The sequence below is a fragment of the Oncorhynchus masou genome, chromosome 14 (assembly GCF_036934945.1).
Source record: "Oncorhynchus masou masou isolate Uvic2021 chromosome 14, UVic_Omas_1.1, whole genome shotgun sequence".
Lineage (NCBI taxonomy): Eukaryota > Metazoa > Chordata > Actinopteri > Salmoniformes > Salmonidae > Oncorhynchus > Oncorhynchus masou.
Genome location: NC_088225.1, coordinates 35,466,921 through 35,489,585, shown reverse-complemented (window position 1 = coordinate 35,489,585; position 22,665 = coordinate 35,466,921). Strand labels below are relative to the sequence as shown.

At 40.7% G+C, this 22,665-nt stretch overlaps 1 protein-coding gene across 1 annotated transcript in view; it reads left to right on the top strand.

The window, feature by feature from the left end:
• Positions 1 to 5,982: 5,982 nt before the first annotated feature.
• The window catches only part of LOC135554804 (NLR family CARD domain-containing protein 3-like), a 29,593-nt gene continuing 12,910 nt past the window's right edge, over positions 5,983 to 22,665 (top strand). Inside the window, exons 1-7 of the mRNA XM_064987242.1 lie at positions 5,983 to 6,298; positions 9,216 to 9,283; positions 16,636 to 16,779; positions 20,242 to 20,358; positions 21,076 to 21,192; positions 21,506 to 21,590; positions 21,720 to 21,957. Coding sequence (XP_064843314.1) covers positions 16,652 to 16,779; positions 20,242 to 20,358; positions 21,076 to 21,192; positions 21,506 to 21,590; positions 21,720 to 21,957 — 685 coding nt within the window. The 5' untranslated portion in view covers positions 5,983 to 6,298; positions 9,216 to 9,283; positions 16,636 to 16,651. The remainder of the gene's footprint in view (positions 6,299 to 9,215; positions 9,284 to 16,635; positions 16,780 to 20,241; positions 20,359 to 21,075; positions 21,193 to 21,505; positions 21,591 to 21,719; positions 21,958 to 22,665) is intronic.

Here is a 22,665-nt window from a genome sequence, read left to right as displayed (position 1 = left end):
TCTGCTGAGACTGATGGTGTATCTGCTGAGACTGATGGTGTATCTGCTGAGACTGATGGTGTATCTGCTGGGACTGATGGTGTATCTGCTGAGACTGATGGTGTATCTGCTGAGACTGATGGTGTATCTGCTGAGACTGATGTGTGTATCTGCTGAGACTGATGGTGTATCTGCTGAGACTGATGGTGTATCTGCTGAGACTGATGGTGTATCTGCTGAGACTGATGGTGTATCTGCTGAGACTGATGGTGTATCTGCTGAGACTGATGGTGTATCTGCTGAGACTGATGGTGTATCTGCTGAGACTGATGGTGTATCTGCTGAGACTGATGGTGTATCTGCTTAGTTTTACACAACTGTTTACAGAACAGTTAGTCCCTTTTCTGTTGGTCTTTTATGAAAGCATTGTAAATAATGCTCTCCCTCCCAGTCTGACTCCAGGTCTGATTACATTGTAAATAATGCTCTCCCTCCCAGTCTGACTCCAGGTCTGATTACATTGTAAATAATGCTCTCCCTCCCAGTCTGACTCCAGGTCTGATTACATTGTAAATAATGCTCTCCCTCCCAGTCTGACTCCAGGTCTGATTACATTCATCCATAAGCCCAAGAAAGACTTGCTTGTCTCCTATAATTTACATCCAGTCTGTCTGCTCAACAACGAATACAAAATATTAGCTTCTATATTTGCAAAAGGAATGAAAGCAATATTGGACTCAATTATAGAGGAGACCCAATCTGTCTTCATGAGGAATAGACACATGTTACAGACTGTGTGATAGACATATGTTACAGACTGTGTGATAGACAGATGTTACAGACTGTGTGATAGACATGTTACAGACTGTGTGATAGACATATGTTACAGACTGTGTGATAGACAGATGCTACAGACTGTGTGAATCCCTCTATCTGCAATATTCCACTTAAGGAAAATGTAACATACCTTGGGATTACCATATCTAAGGATCAACAGAAAATATGCTCATTCAATGTGTGTACTTATTATTGAAGAAAACAAATGAAAAGAAGTTGAACCAATGGTTGCAGAGGGATTTATCCTTGAAAGGTTGAGTGTTGCTTTCAAAAGATGAAGTTATTTCCAGATCTACTTACAGATCTACTTACAGATCTACTTATAGATCTACTTACAGATCTACTTACAGATCTACTTAGTTCCTGAATTAAGTTTTGAGATTATGCTGCAGGATTTAGAGGTAATTTGTGTTTTAGTATATTACCCTGCGTGACTGCTTATTGCATTGCTCCACACCACCACAAGGGGGAGGTAGAGCACTGACTATGCTCTTGGGTTCCAAGGTGCTGATTTGTCTAATGTTGCTGACAGTGAATGAATGGGCTGATGTAGCTGACAGTGAATGAATGGGCTGATGTAGCCGACAGTGAATGAATGGGCTGATGTAGCTGACAGTGAATGAATGGGCTGATGTAGCTGACAGTGAATGAATGGGCTGATGTAACTGACAGTGAATGAAGGGGCTGATGGAGCTGACAGTGAATGAATGGGCTGATGTAGCTGACAGTGAATGAATGGGCTGATGTAGCTGACAGTGAATGAATGGGCTGATGTAGTTGACAGTGAATGAATGGGCTGATGTAGCTGACAGTGAATGAAGGGGCTGATGGAGCTGACAGTGAATGAATGGGCTGATGTAGCTGACAGTGAATGAATGGGCTGATGTAGCTGACAGTGAATGAAGGGGCTGATGTAGCTGACAGTGAATGAATGGGCTGATGTAGCTGACAGTGAATGAATGGGCTGATGTAGCTGACAGTGAATGAATGGGCTGATGTAGCTGACAGTGAATGAATGGGCTGATGTAGCTGACAGTGAATGAAGGGGCTGATGGAGCTGACAGTGAATGAATGGGCTGATGGAGCTGACAGTGAATGAATGGGCTGATGTATCTGACAGTGAATGAATGGGCTGATGTAGCTGACAGTGAATGAATGGGCTGATGGAGCTGACAGTGAATGAATGGGCTGATGTAGCTGGCAGTGAATGAATGGGCTGATGTAGCTGACAGTGAATGAATGGGCTGATGTAGCAGACAGTGAATGAATGGGCTGATGTAGCTGACAGTGAATGAATGGGCTGATGTATCTGACAGTGAATGAATGGGCTGATGTAGCTGACAGTGAATGAATGGGCTGATGTAGCTGACAGTGAATGAAGGGGCTGATGGAGCTGACAGTGAATGAATGGACTGATGTAGCTGACAGTGAATGAATGGGCTGATGGAGCTGACAGTGAATGAATGGGCTGATGGAGCTGACAGTGAATGAATGGGCTGATGTAGCTGACAGTTAATGAATGGGCTGCATAAACCAAACAGAAACTGATAATTGTGCACAACTTCAAAACTGTATTTCAATGAACTGAATGATGAGGATGAAGAAGGTGATTGAATTTAGAACAAGTTAAGAATTGCTATTCCTCTGTCCTGCACTTGTTTGTTCAGGAGAACTGTACCTGTGGGAAATGACAAACTGTTGTTCCACTGAGGTTGTGATTCTAAGAGGAACTAAAATTACCTGGTTGTCATGTATTATAGTCTCTAAAAGGAAACATATTACCACCGTCTCTTATTGTCCTTTCATAATGCATCCTGGTTTACAAAGTTATTATTATTATTAGATATTCTCACAGAACAGATTTGCACTAATGAAAAATGCCCCTTAGATATGAATTCGGAGGGCAGAATGTTAAATATTAAAGCATTAGACTAAATCACTAAAGGCGTCAGTCATACAGAAGTTGTTTGCAGCCCAGTTCCTACATCTTGACCACAAAATAGGGAAAGAGGTTGACCAGATGCTTTTCAACTTCATCTGGGAAAATCACACATTATATAAGGACATCTGTCGTTGTGAACATTTAGTTGATTTTACTATAAACAATACTAATAATAATTTAAAGAGAAATTGGGAAAAACATTTCTTTCTCACTAGGAGGATAAACACTCCTAACAACCCCACCACTAGGAGGTGTCCACATGGTCTGATAAACACTCCTAACAACCAGACCACTAGGAGGTGTCCACATGGTCTGATAAACACTCCTAACAACCCCACCACTAGGAGGTGTCCACAGGGTCTGGTAAACACTCCTAACAACCCCACCACTAGGAGGTGTCCACATGGCCTGATAAACACTCCTAACAACCAGACCACTAGGAGGTGTCCACATGGTCTGATAAACACTCCTAACAACCCCACCACTAGGAGGTGTCCACATGGCCTGATAAACACTCCTAACAACCCCACCACTAGGAGGTGTCCACATGGTCTGATAAACACTCCTAACAACCCCACCACTAGGAGGTGTCCACAGGGTCTGATAAACACTCCTAACAACCCCACCACTAGGAGGTGTCCACATGGTCTGGTAAACACTCCTGACAACCCCACCACTAGGAGGTGTCCACATGGTCTGATAAACACTCCTAACAACCCCACCACTAGGAGGTGTCCACATGGTCTGATAAACACTCCTAACAACCCCACCACTAGGAGGTGTCCACATGGTCTGATAAACACTCCTAACAACCCCACCACTAGGAGGTGTCCACATGGTGTGATAAACACTCCTAACAACCCCACCACTAGGAGGTGTCCACATGGTCTGATAAACACTCCTAACAACGCCACCACTAGGAGGTGTCCACATGATCTTATAAACACTCCTAACAACCCCACCACAAGGAGGTGTCCACATGGTCTGATAAACACTCCTAACAACCCCACCACTAGGAGGTGTCCACATGGTCTGATAAACACTCCTAACAACCCCACCACTAGGAGGTGTCCACATGGTCTGATAAACACTCCTAACAACCCCACCACTAGGAGGTGTCCACATGGTCTGATAAACACTCCTAACAACCCCACCACTAGGAGGTGTCCACATGGTCTGATAAACACTCCAAACAACCCAACCATCGCTTCGTTTTTTATCACATTCTAATAATCAAACTGGTGGAGACAAATATGAACTGGTATAGTATACCCAAGCCGTCAAGGTGAAAATCTGTCAAGGTGCCGTTAACCGCAGATTGCTTGCGATTAGAGTGTTGGGCCAGTAACCGAAAGGTTACCCAAGCATGGCACTTAACCCTATTTTGCTATCGGAGAACCGTACTACTATGGTTAACCCTGTAAAACAACACTTTTCACTGCATGTGACAATAAAACATTACAATTCTTTCTCAATAACAACATTTAGTTTAACAATGTTGGTTATAAACCTTGTTGCCATTCATGCAATGACACCTTGACTTGCATTACATTCTCACTGCAGAACAACATGCTCATGTTATGGACCAACCAGAAATGTCACATATCTGTTTGACAGTAACCCTGGATGAGGAATGTGTGAACTATCTTGTCATCTCTTTGGCCAACCACATTGGAACATTCTAGTCTTGAAGGACATGAACTGGCAGAACAGGTTTCAGCAAAGTATGGAGTCATTGTTTTCAGGAAGGTGTAACCATGATGATAGGAGGGACAGGAGGCAGACTAAGTGCAAGGGCAGCCACCTGAACTACTCTCCTACAGAGACAAACAGCCACCTGAACTACTGTCCTACAGAGACAAACAGCCAACTGAACTACTGTCCTACAAAGACAAACAGCCACCTGAACTACTGTCCTACAAAGACAAACAGCATCTACACAAACAGCCACCTGAACTACTGTCCTACAGAGACAAACAGCCAACTGAACTACTGTCCTACAAAGACAAACAGCCACCTGAACTACTGTCCTACAAAGACAAACAGCATCTACACAAACAGCCACCTGAACTACTGTCCTACAAAGACAAACAGCATCTACACAAACAGCCACCTGAACTACTGTCCTACAAAGACAAACAGCATCTACACAAACAGCCACCTGAACTGCTGTCCTACAGAGACAAACAGCATCTACACAAACAGCCACCTGAACTACTGTCCTACAAAGACAAACAGCCACCTGAACTACTGTCCTACAGAGACAAACAGCATCTACACAAACAGCCACCTGAACTGCTGTCCTACAGAGACAAACAGCATCTACACAATCAGCCACCTGAACTACTGTCCTACAAAGACAAACAGCCACCTGAACTACTGTCCAACAAAGACAAACAGCATCTACACAAACAGCCACCTGAACTACTGTCCTACAAAGACAAACAGCATCTACACAAACAGCCACCTGAACTACTGTCCTACAAAGACAAACAGCATCTACACAAACAGCCACCTGAACTACTGTCCTACAAAGACAAACAGCATCTACACAAATAGTGAATCTGAGAAAAATGGCTGTAAAGTTTGTTTTCTTGTCCATACATATCAACCATGACTACTGATCTGACCTATGACCCCTAAGTACTGATACTACACTCTGCCTTGGTCTGACCTTAAACAGCTTTCTGGGTAATGAAACAGCAAAGTGCAGCATCTAGAAATCTAAATGTGTTGATCCAGATTTATTGTTGTTTTTCTGTTGGACGGAAACACTTTGAGTTCTAACTACATTCCAACTGTATTTAATGGTGTTATGTAGTTGTGTTGTCATGTTCTACTGTAGTAACCCTCAACTGTATTTAATGGTGTTATGTAGTTGTGTTGTCATGTTGTACTGTAGTAACCCTAATGGTGTTATGTAGTTGTGTTGTCATGTTGTATTGTGGTAACCCTCAACTGTATTTAATGGTGTTATGTAGTTGTGTTGTCATGTTGTATTGTAGTATCCCTCAACTGTATTTTATGGTGTTATGTAGTTGTGTTGTCATGTTGTGAATGTTGTATTGTAGCAGGCCGAACCCTCAACATTTTCTGGTGATGGAGTGAGACACAGACAAGACACAGACACTGCAACAGAATAGGATATGATGGAGAGAGACACCAGACAAGACACAGAGACAGCAACAGAATAGGATATGATGGAGAGAGACAGACAAGACACAGAGACAGCAACAGAATAGGATATGATAGAGAGAGACACCAGACAAGACACAGAGACAGCAACAGAATAGGATATGATGGAGAGAGACAGACAAGACACAGAGACAGCAACAGATGACACAGAGAAAGTAATGGAGAGAGACAGAAGAATAGAGTTCCAGACAGTTGTAGAATGTATGCCAAGACACATTGTAAGAGCTATAAAGAGAGAGGGAGAGAGAACAGGCAGAACCTGATATGTAAATGAGCAGAGCAAATGAAAGTAACTTTTGACGACCCGATGATCATTCAGACTCTGTTTCTATTGAGAGATAAAAGGTAAGACGACGATTGTTATGTGTATTAATGTAGTTGATGATAATGTTATGTGTATTCATATAGTTGATGATATTGTTGTGTGTATTCATATAGTTGATGATATTGTTATGTGTATTAATGTAGTTGATGATATTGTTATGTGTATTCATATAGTTGATGATATTGTTATGTGTATTCATATAGTTGATCATATTGTTATGTGTGTTCATATAGTTGATGATATTGTTATGTGTATTCATATAGTTGATGATATTGTTATGTGTATTCATATAGTTGATGATATTGTTATGTGTATTCATATAGTTGATGATATTGTTATGTGTATTCATATAGTTGATGATATTGTTATGTGTATTCATGTAGTTGATGATATTGTTATGTGTATTCATATAGTTGATGATATTGTTATGTGTATTCATATAGTTGATGATATTGTTAAATGTATTCATATAGTTGATGATATTGTCTATAGACCAGAATGATCTCCTACTGTATCATAGGCCTATAGACCAGGGTGATCTCCTACTGTATCATAGGTCTATAGACCAGGGTGATCTCCTACTGTATCATAGGTCTATAGACCAGGGTGATCTCCTACTGTATCATAGGTCTATAGACCAGGGTGATCTCCTACTGTATCATAGGTCTATAGACCAGGGTTATCTCCTACTGTATCATAGGCCTATAGACCAGGGTGATCTCCTACTGTATCATAGGTCTATAGACCAGGGTGATCTCCTACTGTATCATAGGTCTATAGACCAGGGTGATCTCCTACTGTATCATAGGTCTATAGACCAGGGTGATCTCCTACTGTATCATAGGTCTATAGACCAGGGTGATCTCCTACTGTATCATAGGTCTATAGACTTGTCTTCTCAAAACAGTCTTAAAAAACAACAAGCAACAAACAAACATTTTCTCTTTCTCATCTACTGTTAATGCTTTTTAATCAGGTAGGTATTTTGTGTGAAAGAGAGACAAATACATATTGTGGAAAGACTAACAACAACTTACACTTCCTCAAAACAGGTTGTGTGTGTTCATTAGTGCCATTTAAAACTGTTGGCTGTGAAGTAAACTAATGAACACAACCCAGGTTGTAGCCTACGACTCGGCATGTTGATACCTGCCTGATGCTGAAACCTGATTGTAGCCTGGGGGGTAAACTATGATACTAGCTAGATATACTGGTTTTCTAAAGCTAGCCAGGTTCAGTTTGCTTCACATTCCATCTTAGGCCTCATCCATCAGAATATACAGAACAGAACAGAAAATATCTCAATGTCTTGACATGTTCTGGTTGTGAATTCAGGCTACAAGGCTAGAATCCTGCCAGGGATTATTATAAAGTGTGTAGAGAAATTAAATGTATGGTGTAATGTTAGTATAGTGAAGTATAACACTCCTAACAGTAGATAAATTAAATGTATGGTGTAATGTTAGTATAGTGAAGTATAACACTCCTAACAGTAGATAAATTAAATGTATGGTGTAATGTTAGTATAGTGAAGTATAACACTCCTAACATTAGATAAATTAAATGTATGGTGTAATGTTAGTATAGTGAAGTATAACACTCCTAACAGTAGATAAATTAAATGTATGGTGTAATGTTAGTATAGTGAAGTAAAACACTCCTAACAGTAGATAAATTAAATGTCTGGTGTAATGTTAGTATAGTGAAGTATAACACTCCTAACAGTAGATAAATTAAATGTCTGGTGTAATGTTAGTATAGTGAATGACAGTATAACACTCCTAACATTAGATAAATTAAATGTCTGGTGTAATGTTAGTATAGTGAATGACAGTATATCATAGTTCCTCTATAGTGTAGTGATCCTCTACATTTCATGTGATAATGTAATTGTATCATAGTTCCTCTATAGTGTAGTGATCCTCTACATTTCATGTGATAATGTAATTGTATCATAGTTCCTCTATAGTGTAGTGATCCTCACTATATGAGCCACGTCACAATTCCAACCAAATAACCTAATTGATGCCAATGGTGCGATGCGTAGGTTGTTCACCTTTAACACATGCAACCTGGGTTCACTTCCCTGCCCCGCTGTTTGCTACATTGGTGTCTGAGACATGCTTTTGTGTGAGCCAGGTAACAATTCCCACCATGTGGGTTAACCCTATTGGTGCAATACGTAGGGTGTTGACCTCCCTGCCCGCTGTTTTCAACTATATTAACAGCACAGGCTGCCCAACATTCGTTGAACAAAGAGACACAATAATACGAGTAAAAGGATTTTAGGATAATATCAGTAAGTGTTGATTTAGAGTTGTCTTCTGGGTTCAGCCTTCTAGTTGCCTTCATCAACAGGTTGAAATGTAACTAATGACATCACAATGACATGTCCTCAGAGTTGGAAAGATCCTACATCTGAACACATTATTTAACATGGTGACATGGTGCTGCTAGTGAAAGAAAACATTAAGAGACAGAATACAGGCGGTGGAGTTTGCACAAAGTTTACGTACAACAATATATTGAACTAGGTAGACTGAGCATAGAGCTAAAGGCTATAACCACGGGGAAGAAACTGTTCAGATTGGGGTCTATAACATCCAATCACAGAGGTTTACAGCAGCTGACAGTTGCAACTTCATTGCTAATAACTCAAACTTCCTTTTTCAGATAAAGACCTCATCTCTGTACAGATGTAGGATCTGACTTTGATCACCCTGTTGCAGGAAAACTAAAACTTGCAGTGTATTTGATGTTTTAAAAGGCTTCTGAAGTTTGTCATTTCCACTTTCCACTTTAAAATGTTCATTATAATCCACATAATTTCTGCTGTCGTAAACTGTCTCAAATTAAGATCCTACATCTGTAGCAAAATACCTGTCTTTCATGTGTTCTCCTTTGACGATTTGACATCTTGTATTTACTGTTGTTTAGGCTGGTTGAATGAGTTGTCTATGAAAGCTACTTCATCTGCAAGAAAACAGGCATCTGCACCAGTGACTGTAAGTTATGTGATTTCCTCATATGAAATTAAAAGTATGTTGGTAGCCTACGCAGTTATAAAATGGCTGTTGAAACTGTGACACATATTTCTCAGTACATTAGAAGTCAGATAAATGTGTTGAGACGTAGGAAAGATGGGCAAACTCTCGTTGGTCTTGGCTTTCTACACACTATTATAAGGTTAGTCGATGTCAGACATTAAATAGTCAGAGTAGGTTTGAACTATGATCACTTATCATGCTGACAAACCTGATGGTCTCTGTGAACTGATCTGAACAGGTTTAGACTGGTCTTCTATGATATGTAGGTTATATACAGTACATTCTCTGTCCTGCTACTGGTAGGACTATAACATTATGTGAACTGATCTGAACAGGTTTAGACTGGTCATCTATGATATGTAGGTTATATACAGTACATTCTCTGTCCTGCTACTGGTAGGACTATAACATTATGTGAACTGATCTGAACAGGTTTAGACTGGTCATCTATGATATGTAGGTTATATACAGTACATTCTCTGTCCTGCTACTGGTAGGACTATAACATAATGTGAACTGATCTGAACAGGTTTAGACTGGTCATCTATGATATGTAGGCTATAGCCGAGGTATAGACCTTGATCTGCATATCACTAACAACCCACTATTATACATTATAACCTAGTCTACTTTACATAATATAACATCTACATATCACTAACAAACTGCTATTATACATTATAACCTAGTCTACTTTACATAATATAACATCTACATATCACTAACAACACACTACTATACATTATAACATAGTCTACTTTACATAATATAACATATCACTAACAACCCACTACTATACATTATAACCTAGTCTACTTTACATAATATAACATATCACTAACAACCCACTACTATACATTATAACATAGTCTACTTTACATAATATAACATCTACATATCACTAACAACCCACTACTATACATTATAACCTAGTCTAGTTTACATAATATAACATATCACTAACAACCCACTACTATACATTATAACCTAGTCTACTTTACATAATATAACATATCACTAACAACCCACTACTATACATTATAACCTAGTCTACTTTAAATAATATAACATCTACACATCACTAACAGCCCACTACTATACATTATAACCTAGTCTACTTTACATAATATAACATCTCACTAACAACCCACTACTATACATTATAACCTAGTCTACTTTAAATAATATAACATCTACATATCACTAACAGCCCACTACTATACATTATAACCTAGTCTACTTTACATAATATAACATATCACTAACAACCCACTACTATACATTATAACCTAGTCTACTTTAAATAATATAACATCTACATATCACTAACAGCCCACTACTATACATTATAACCTAGTCTACTTTACATAATATAACATCTCACTAACAACCCACTACTATACATTATAACCTAGTCTACTTTAAATAATATAACATCTACATATCACTAACAGCCCACTACTATACATTATAACCTAGTCTACTTTACATAATATAACATCTCACTAACAACCCACTACTATACATTATAACCTAGTCTACTTTAAATAATATAACATCTACATATCACTAACAGCCCACTACTATACATTATAACCTAGTCTAGTTTACATAATATAACATATCACTAACAACCCACTACTATACATTATAACCTAGTCTACTTTACATAATATAACATATCACTAACAACCCACTACTATACATTATAACCTAGTCTACTTTAAATAATATAACATCTACATATCACTAACAGCCCACTACTATACATTATAACCTAGTCTACTTTACATAATATAAAATATCACTAACAACCCACTACTATACATTATAACCTAGCCTACTTTACATAATATAACATATCACTAACAACCCACTACTATACATTATAACCTCGTCTACTTTACATAATATAACATCTCTTACTTGATGCAATAAACCTTTCTGAATGGATCAGTGATTTCCTCCTCAGATCAATCATGTCCGTTTTAGCCCTTCTGTCTACATTCTCAGATACGTTTAGAAGATAACTGATTGAAAGACAATAAATAGCCTACTTTAATGAATAAAAATAAGTGTGAGACATGGCCTTGTGTTGCTGTACTGTCTAGAACTACCTTAACAAACAGTGAATTATTATTATTATTATTGTTGTTATTGTTGTTGTTGTATTGTCTATAACTACCTTAACAAACAGTAACTTATTATTGTTATTATTGCTGTACTGTCTATAACTACCTTAACAAACAGTGACTTATTATTATTATTATTGTTGCTGTACTGTCTATAACTACCTTAACAAACAGTGACTTATTATTATTATTATTATTATTATTATTATTATTATTATTATTATTATTGTTGTTGTTACTGTACTGTCTATAACTACCTTAACAAACAGTTACTTATTATTATTATTATTATTATTATTATTATTATTATTATTATTGTTGCTGTACTGTCTAGAACTACCTTAACAAACAGTTACTTATTATTATTATTATTATTATTATTATTATTATTGTTGTTGTTACTGTACTGTCTATAACTACCTTAACAAACAGTTACTTATTATTATTATTATTATTATTATTATTATTGTTGCTGTACTGTCTATAACTACCTTAACAAACAGTTACTTATTATTATTATAATTATTATTATTGTTGCTGTACTGTCTATAACAACCTTAACAAACAGTGACTTATTATTATTATTATTATTATTGTTGTTGCTGTACTGTCTATAACAACCTTAACAAACAGTGACTTATTATTATTATTATTATTATTATTGTTGCTGTACTGTCTATAACAACCTTAACAAACAGTGACTTATTATTATTATTATTATTATTGTTGTTGTACTGTCTATAACTACCTTAACAAACAGTGACTTATTATTATTATTATTGTTGCTGTACTGTCTATAACTACCTTAACAAACAGTGACGTATTATTATTATTATTGTTGCTGTACTGTCTACAACTACCTTATGTCACGCCTTGGTCTTAGTATTTTGTGTTTTAGTTTATTAGTTAGTCAGGCCAGGGTGTGACATGGGTTTATTGTTTGTTGTATTCGTATTGGGGTTTGTAGTATTTGGGATTGTAGCTGATTAGGGGTGTGTGTGTTTATAGGTTTGGCTGCCTGAGGCGGTTCTCAATCAGAGTCAGGTGATTCTCGTTGTCTCTGATTGGGAACCGTATTTAGGTAGCCTCGTTTTCGCTTTACATTTCGTGGGTGATTGTTCCTGTCTCTGTGTAGTGTGCACCAGTCAGGCTGTATTAGGTTTCACGTTCTGTTTGTTGTTTTTGTATTTATTAGTTATTCGTGTATAGTTCGTTCGTTTGTCTTCCTAATAAACATGAGTAACTTACACGCTGCATTTCGGTCCGACTTTCTTTCAACAAAAGAAGAACGCCGTTACAGAATCACCCACCAAACAAGGACCGAGCAGCGTGTCAACAGGCAGGAGCAGCGCAAAGAGGAGCCGCGTATTAAGGATTCCTGGACATGGGAGGAAATCCTTGACGGAAGAGGACCCTGGGCTAAACCAGAGGAGTGTAGCCGCCCAAAAGTGCAGCAGGCGAAGAGGAAACAGGAGCTAAACGAAAGGCAACAGAAGCAGCTTCAGTGGGAGAGGCTACACCATTTGGAGAATTGGACATGGGAGGAGGAACTGGATGGAAAAGGACCCTGGGCTCAGCCTGGTGAATATCGCCGCCCCAAGGAGGAATTAGAAGCGGCTAAAGCGGAGAGGCGCAGGTATGAGGAGGCAGCACGGCGACGTGGATGGAAGCCCGAAAAGCAGCCCCAAAAATGTATTGGGGGGGGGGCTATCAGGGAGTATGGCTGCGTCAGGTAGGAGACCTGCGCAATCACCCTGTGCTTACCGGGGGGCTAGAGAGACCGGGCAGGCACCGTGTTATGCAGTGGTGCGCACGGTGTCCCCAGTGCGGGTGCATAGCCCGGTGCGGTATATTTCAGCTCCGTGTATCGGCCGGGCTAGATTGAGCGTCGAGCCAAATGCTATGAAGCCGGCTCTACGCATCCGGTCTCCAGTGCGTCTCCTTGGGCCGGCTTACATGGCACCAGCCTTGCGCTCGGTGTCTCCGGTTCGCCTACATAGCCCAGTGAGGGCTATTTCTCCTCACAGCACTGGCAGGGCAACCGAGAGTATTCAACCAGGTAAGGTTGGGCAGGCTCGGTGCTCAAGAGCTCCAGTGCGCCTGCACGGTCCGGTCTATCCAGTACCACATCCACACCCCAGCCCTCCAGTAGCAGCTCCCCACACTAGGCTTCCTATGCGTGTCCTCGGCCAAATACCACCAGTGCCAGCACCACGCATCAGGCCTTCAGTGCGCCTCGCCTGTTCAGTGCAGCCAGCGCTTTCTCCCTCTCCTGCGCTGTCGGAGTCTCCCGTCTGTTCAGCGGTTCTAGAGCCTTCCTCCTCTACAGCACTGCCGGAGCCTCCTGCCTGTATAGAGCAGCCTGAGCTGCCAGTCTACATGGAGCAGCCAGAGCTGTCAGTTTGTATAGAGCAGCCTGAGCTGCCAGTCTACATGGAGCAGCCAGAGCTGTCAGTTTGTATAGAGCAGCCTGAGCTGCCAGTCTACATGGAGCAGCCAGAGCTGTCAGTTTGCATAGAGCAGCCTGAGCTGCTAGTCTGCATGGAGCAGCCAGAGCTGCCAGTCTGCAAAGAGCTGCCAGTCTCCATGAAGCCGCCAGAGCTGTCAATCTGTATGGAGCAGCCAGAGCCGCCAGTCAGCATGGAGCAGCCAGAGCCGTCAGTCAGCATGAAGCAGCCAGCTCTGCCAGTCAACCAGACTCTTCCAGATCTGCCAGTCAGCCAGACTCTTCCAGATCTGCCAGTCAACCAGACTCTTCCAGATCTGCCAGTCAACCAGACTCTTCCAGATCTGCCAGTCAGCCAGACTCTTCCAGATCTGCCAGTCAACCAGACTCTTCCAGATCTGCCAGTCAACCAGACTCTTCCAGATCTGCCAGTCAACCAGACTCTTCCAGATCTGCTAGTCAGCCAGGATCCGCCAGTCAGCCAAGATCCGCCAGTCAGCCAGGATCCGCCAGTCGGCCAGGATCTGCCAGTCAGCCAGGATCCGCCAGTAAACCAGGATCTGCCAGATCTGCTAGTCAGCCAGGATCCGCCAGTCAGCCAGGATCCGCCAGTCAGCCAGGATCCGCCAGTCAGCCAGGATCTGCCGGATTCAACTGCCTGGCTGGGCTTCCTCTCAGTACTGGGCTTTTTCTCAGTACTGGGCTGCCTCTCAGTGCTGGGCTGCCTCTCAGTGCTGAGCTGCCCCTCAGTCCCGAGCTGCCCATCAGTCCCGAGCTGCCCCTCAGTCCCGAGCTGCCCCTCAGTCCCGAGCTGCCCCTCAGTCCCGAGCTGCCTCAGTCCCGAGCTGCCCCTCAGTCACGAGCTGCTCCTCTGTTATGTAGGGTTCTGGGTGAGGACTATTCGGCCATGGTCAGCGGTTAGGGTGGATTATCCATGGACGTGAAGGGGAGGAACAATGACATTTATGAAGTGGGGTCCACGTCCGGAGCCGGAACCGCCACCATGGACAGACGCCCACCCGGACCCTCCCTATGGTTTTTGAGGTGCGTTCGGGAGTCCGCACCTTAGGGGGGGGTTTGTCACGCCTTGGTCTTAGTATTTTGTGTTTTAGTTTATTAGTTAGTCAGGCCAGGGTGTGACATGGGTTTATTGTTTGTTGTATTCGTATTGGGGTTTGTAGTATTTGGGATTGTGGCTGATTTGGGGTGTGTGTTGCATAGGTTTGGCTGCCTGAGGCGGTTCTCAATCAGAGTCAGGTGATTCTCGTTGTCTCTGATTGGGAACCGTATTTAGGTAGCCTGGTTTTCGCTTTACATTTCGTGGGTGATTGTTCCTGTTTCTGTGTAGTGTGCACCAGTCAGGCTGTATTAGGTTTCACGTTCTGTTTGTTGTTTTTGTATTTATTAGTTATTCGTGTATAGTTCGTTCGTTTGTCTTCCTAATAAACATGAGTAACTTACACGCTGCATTTCGGTCCGACTTTCTTTCAACAAAAGAAGAACGCCGTTACACCTTAACAAACAGTGACTTATTATTATTATTATTATTGTTGCTGTACTGTCTATAACTACCTTTACAAACTGTGACTTATTATTATTATTATTGTTGTACTGTCTATAACTACCTTAACAAACAGTGACTTATTATTATTATTATTGTTGTACTGTCTATAACTACCTTAACAAACAGTGACTTATTATTATTATTGTTATTATTGTTGCTGTACTGTCTATAACTACCTTAACAAACTGTGACTTATTATTATTATAATTATTATTATTGTTATTGTTGCTGTACTGTCTATAACTACCTTAACAAACAGTGACTTATTATTATTATTATTGTTGCTGTACTGTCTAGAACTACCTTAACAAACAGTGACTTATTATTATTATTATTATTGTTGCTGTACTGTCTATAACTACCTTAACAAACTGTGACTTATTATTATTATTATTATTATTATTATTATTATTGTTGTTGTACTGTCTAGAACTACCTTAACAAACAGTGACTTATTATTATTATTGTTGCTGTACTGTCTATAACTACCTTAACAAACAGTGACTTATTATTATTATTATTATTATTGTTGCTGTACTGTCTATAACTACCTTAACAAACTGTGACTTATTATTATTATAATTATTATTATTGTTATTGTTGCTCTACTGTCTATAACTACCTTAACAAACAGTGACTTATTATTATTATTATTGTTGTACTCTCTCTAACTACCTTAACAAACAGTGACTTATTATTATTATTGTTGCTGTACTGTCTATAACTACCTTAACAAACTGTGACTTATTATTATTATTATTATTATTGTTGCTGTACTGTCTACAACTACCTTAACAAACTGTGACTTATTATTATTATTATTATTATTGTTGCTGTACTGTCTACAACTACCTTAACAAACAGTGACTTATTGTTGTTGCTGTACTGTCTATAACTACCTTAACAAACAGTGACTTGTTATTATTATTATTATTGTTGCTGTACTGTCTAGAACTACCTTAACAAACAGTGACTTATTATTATTACAGACAGTTGCCATGGAGATGAAATGTCACAACTACATATTCATGTGATGTGTCCATTAAATCACCTGATTGTTTCTGTGTCTGTTAGTAAATGTTTTATAAGATATAAATAATAAATGATAACAATTGACATTAAATAATGACTGTGTTAACCACAAACAACATTTTGGATCTCTGTTTAGGGGTCAGTGCTCTAAAATGAGTCTCTCTGGGGAGAGAAAGGAGGGGGGCCCTGCCTCGAAAATGAGTGTCTCTGGGGAGAGAAGGGAGGGGGTCCCTGACTCTAAAATGCATCTCTCTGGGGACCATGACACCAAAGCTAAGAGGTGAGATGACAATTTTTGATATCATTATTATGAGTTTATTTCCAAAATGTTCACATTTGTTTTTTTAATCAGAAATTGTTGCTTATGGGTACCTTCAATATTACTGTTCTTAGATTTTTAACTAATAGATTTTAGATGGGTGTATATATATATACATATATAGATATATATATATATATACACTCACGTAGCTATCTTAATTATGATGAAAGCACTTACTGTAAATCTCTCTGGATAAGAGCATCTGCTAAATCAGTGGTTCTCAATCCGGTATCTGTAGAGGTACTGCAGGGGTTCTCAATCCGGGGTCTGTGGAGGTACTGCAGGGGTTCTCAATCCGGGGTCTGTGGAAGTACTGCAGGGGTTCTCAATCCGGGGTCTGTGGAGGTACTGCAGGGGTTCTCAATCCGGGGTCTGTGGAGGTACTGCAGGGGTTCTCAATCCGGGGTCTGTGGATGTACTGCAGGGGTTCTCAATCCGGGGTCTGTGGAGGTACTGCAGGGGTTCTCAATCCGGGGTCTGTGGAGGTACTGCAGGGGTTCTCAATCCGTGGTCTGCGGAGGTACTGCAGGGGTTCTCAATCCGGGGTCTGTGGAGGTACTGCAGGGGTTCTCAATCCGGGGTCTGTGGAGGTACTGCAGGGGTTCTCAATCCGGGGTCTGTGGAGGTACTGCAGGGGTTCTCAATCCGGGGTCTGTGGAGGTACTGCAGGGGTTCTCAATCCGTGGTCTGTGGAGGTACTACAGGGGCTCCACGGCACCCTGACTGTACTCGTTGCCATGTAAGACATTTGATAGAATTTTCACGTGACACGACCACTTTGCCTATTCTTAATTATTACCTAATATAATGGAATGCATCTTTTAGACAATATAACCGTTATATCAACACTTCCGTTGAACAGCACTCTTCTCTTCCATTTAACAACTCTAAATATCTTTGGAATAGAAGGCATCAAGTCCCTTGCCAATAATGTTTCCTACAACATTGAATACAATGTTCATTTTCATCCAACACATATTACACCCTAGATGCCTTCAAATGCCCAATTTATATCCACGCCCAATTTAGGAGTATTATTTAACAACGTGATGTTGTGCTCCAAAGGGAGAACTTGAAATAACATGATGTAGATAATTAATTAATCAGAAGAAAAACGTGTTTATTGTTATACACTCTTAGAACAGAAGGTTCCTTCTAGAACCAAAAAGGCTTCTATCACTTCCTTAATATATGGAATCACTGAAACATTATATATATATTTTGGTTCAGTGAAGAAGAACCTCTAGAGTTCTGATCAACGGAAGGTTAATGTTTAGAGGATGTGAATCAAGCAGCCTTCCAGTCATCAGATCACTTCTGGTGAAGGTGAATGTTTAGAGGATGTGAATCAAGCAGCCTTCCAGTCATCAGATCACTTCTGGTGAAGGTGAATGTTTAGAGGATGTGAATCAAGCAGCCTTCCAGTCATCAGATCACTTCTGGTGAAGGTGAATGTTTAGAGGATGTGAATCAAGCAGCCTTCCAGTCATCAGATCACTTCTGGTGAAGGTGAATGTTTAGAGGATGTGAATCAAGCAGCCTTCCAGTCATCAGATCACTTCTGGTGAAGGTGAATGTTTAGAGGATGTGAATCAAGCAGCCTTCCAGTCATCAGATCACTTCTGGTGAAGGTGAATGTTTAGAGGATGTGAATCAAGCAGCCTTCCAGTCATCAGATCACTTCTGGTGAAGGTGAATGTTTAGAGGATGTGAATCAAGCAGCCTTCCAGTCATCAGATCACTTCTGGTGAAGGTGAATGTTTAGAGGATGTGAATCAAGCAGCCTTCCAGTCATCAGATCACTTCTGGTGAAGGTGAATGTTTAGAGGATGTGAATAAAGCAGCCGTCCAGTCATCAGATCACTTCTGGTGAAGGTTAATGTTTAGAGGATGTGAATCAAGCAGCCTTCCAGTCATCAGATCACTTCTGGTGAAGGTTAATGTTTAGAGGATGTGAATCAAGCAGCCTTCCAGTCATCAGATCACTTCTGGTGAAGGTGAATGTTTAGAGGATGTGAATCAAGCAGCCTTCCAGTCATCAGATCACTTCTGGTGAAGGTGAATGTTTAGAGGATGTGAATCAAGCAGCCTTCCAGTCATCAGATCACTTCTGGTGAAGGTTAATGTTTAGAGGATGTGAATCAAGCAGCCTTCCAGTCATCAGATCACTTCTGGTGTTTTTATCCCGACCCGGGGATTTGAACCAGCCACCTTTTGGCCACAGCACCAACTCCTTAGCCGCTGGGCGAAAACCTGAGTTAATCTGCCAAAATGAAGACACAATGCTCTGCAGACATACATGGTGTGACTTATTATAATTATTATACATAAATCATTGCCAAAAGCACAAGACTTGCTGTTGCATGTAGGTCTATATTATTAATGGATTGATCATATAGAAATATAAAACATTATTTTAACTTCTCCAAAGCAATTACAGGAACCACAGGAACCACCAAAGTTTACTGTTCAATTAGCTTTTTTCTTTGCGGTCAGGGGCAGTGTGAGTGTAGCCAGATCCTTTTCACTCTATCCTTGTTTCATTTTGTGGTTCACCGGATTCATCATCATCATCGAGACGAGGGACAGAAACAACCTGCAAGCCAGTCGGTACAGCTCGGTAAGCTAGCTAGCTACTCTACCAGCAGCATCCTAGTTATCCTAGCAAAGTCGGTACAGCTCGGTAAGCTAGCTAGCTACTCTACCAGCAGCATCCTAGTTAATCTAGCTAGTCGGTACAGCTCGGTAAGCTAGCTAGCTACTCTACCAGCAGCATCCTAGTTACCACAGCTACCACTACATCATCACCGGCTGTCTGCATTTCTTGTGGACCGATGAAGCTCCCCGGTTGTTTCTTCCACCTGTTAAATCCCGGTGAGGCTTCTCCCTCTCTCGTTGACGGATGCTGGCTACCTCTGTCCGGTTCTCCTCTCTTCACTAGATGGACGGTAACTTTAGTGTTTAACTGGTCTGAGTCCAAGGACCAAACTTTTGAATATTATTTTCAGGGCGCCTCAATAGCAGGTATTGAACGCCGGGTAAATAATCACTAGTCAGAACCTCAACCTCAGTATACATTCATTATAAAAATCATCTTATTATCTGATATTGCGAGTAAACAACCTCGAGAGTGCGTCTTCCAGCCCTCCAATTAATTACATCATTCAACCCTCCCGGTTAGTAAATTTACCTCAACATCCCCTGGAGAAGGCAGAATAACGACACCAGCCTTTTAGCGGGGCTGACAGACTGACGACAACGCTCGCGTCGCTAAATGAATGTCGTCATTAATAATGACACACTGCTCGCGCCATTAACTAACGTCTGGAAGTCAGTTCTATTTGTGAAACTCTTCTTATATTTCCACATCTGAGCTCAGAGTAGATGAGAGATGTAATGTTTGTCTCTGTTGTGTTGAAGTCCAATCCAGCAGGAGAGACCAGCCTCCCCTGTTCCCAGCTGTGTGTCCATGAAGAGTGACCAGTCTATGATGCAACCTATGGAGTTTAGAGAGGGAGACTTTTCTACTGAACAAAGGTATGTACATATTACCTCAACTACCTGGTACCCTGCACATTGACTCAGTACTGGTACTCCTTATAGTCTCATTATTACTTCAACTACCTGGTCCCCTGCACATTGACTCATTACTGGTACTCCTTATAGTCTCATTATTACCTCAACTACCTGATACCCTGCACATTGACTCACTACTGGTACTCCTTATAGTCTCATTATTACCTCAACTACCTGGTACCCTGCACATTGACTCAGTACTGGTACTCCTTATAGTCTTATTATTACCTCAACTACCTGGTACCCTGCACATTGACTCAGTACTGGTTCTCCTTATAGTCTCATTATTACCTCAACTACCTGGTACCCTGCACATTGACTCAGTACTGGTACTCCTTATAGCCTCATTATTCCGGTCGGTAACATTTTTCAGAGTGAGGCAAATATATAGCAAATATATAGCATTTTGCGGAAAAAAACATGATTATTTGTCTCTCTGAAATGAAGATATCAAGTGATTTTAAACAAATACATATCTGTACATATCAATCCCATAACATGATTAGATAGTGAAAAAACACACCAATCTCTTTCAGAAATGCTTTAAACAATAAAAGCTAATTTACTAACATTTCTGAAAAGTTATATATATCGTTTTGGAATGAAACTCTTCTTATGTTTCCCCATCTGAGCTCAGAGTCGATGAGAGATGTAATGTTTGTCTCTGTTGTGTTGAAGACCAATCCAGCAGGAGAGACCAGCCTCCCCTGTTCCCAGCTGTGTGTCCATGAAGAGTGACCGGTCTATGGATCATCCTATAGAGTTCAGAGAGGGAGACTTTTGTACTGAACAAAGGTAAGAAGAACACATGGGTCCTGGTCAGTGAGTTAAACAACACTGTCTCTAGTCATTTCTCCTCTCCCACTTTCCCATTTATTGTTGTTGTTTTCATTATCCATAGGCTAATAATTTTGTCCATTTCCATAGTCCTAAAACAATATTAAACAAACACAACATTCCCTCCGTGTGTGTGTGTATGTGTGTGTGTGTGTGTGTGTGTGTGTGTGTGTGTGTGTGTGTGTGTGTGTGTGTGTGTGTGTGTGTGTGTGTGTGTGTGTGTGTGTGTACTCCCTGGATGAGGAGATGTAATCTCATGTTTTGTCCACAGAAACCAACAGGAGAGATCAGAGTCAGAGATTCTCAGTGGTCAGTCTTCCCGGAGTCATCAAACAGACCTGGCCTCCATATTCAGTGTATGTGGTCCTGTTATGTACATTTGTTTTTGTTTACCTCGAGTAAAGTTGATCTGTCAATCATTCATTAATGTGTTAATGAGAAAGCATTTAGTCGCTTGCTTAACTTATTTACTTTATTTATTTCAGTTGCTTGAAGAGAAAATGATGACATTTATGAAGAACGAGCTGAAGATGTTCAAGAGGATTCTTAGTCCAGAACTCCCAGAAGGCTTTGAGAGTCAGAAGCAGGATAAGGAAGTGGTGGATGCTGAAGATGAGAAGCAGGAGAGCAGTGCCAGAGAGGGGGCTCTGAAGATCACACTGCACATCCTGAGGAAAATGAACCAGAAGGAGCTTGCTGACACACTGGAGAAATGTAAGATCTGTCTGCCTCATGATGAATGCTGTTTTATAACACAAGCACTGATATTTAACCCTTTTCTCCTCGGCTGAGTCTCCTCCTCCGCAGCCGAACAGCCAATGTATCTATGTTGCTATACAAACCTTAGTGATATCTGTTCTTCCTCTGACTGTGTCTCTTCTTCTCCCAGAGGATCCCTGATGGCTAACAGTAACATATCCTGACATAATGTAAACATTATACATTATACCCTCTCTCTCAGTGACGTTGTTAGGTTCTTAGTCCTTCATCTGACCCCCTCCATCACTAATACATGTCTCTCTCCCCTTATCAATGCCTGCCACATGTCATCACTTCCCTGCACCAACAACACATTCCAAGCTTAGTGCATACACTATATACCTTCCTCCTACAGATACCATTACCTTCTGGTGTAGACCCTCCACTATATACCTTCCTCCTATAACCATTACCTTCTGGTGTAGACCCTATACTATATACCATCCTCCTACAACCATTACCTACTGGTGTAGACCCTCCACTATATACCTTCCTCCTACAGATACCCAATAACTTCTGGTGTAGACCCTCCACTATATACCTTCCTCCTACAGATACCCATTACCTTCTGGTGTAGACCCTCCACTATATACCTTCCTCCTATAACCATTACCTTCTGGTGTAGACCCTCCATTATATACCTTCCTCCTATAACCATTACCTTCTGGTGTA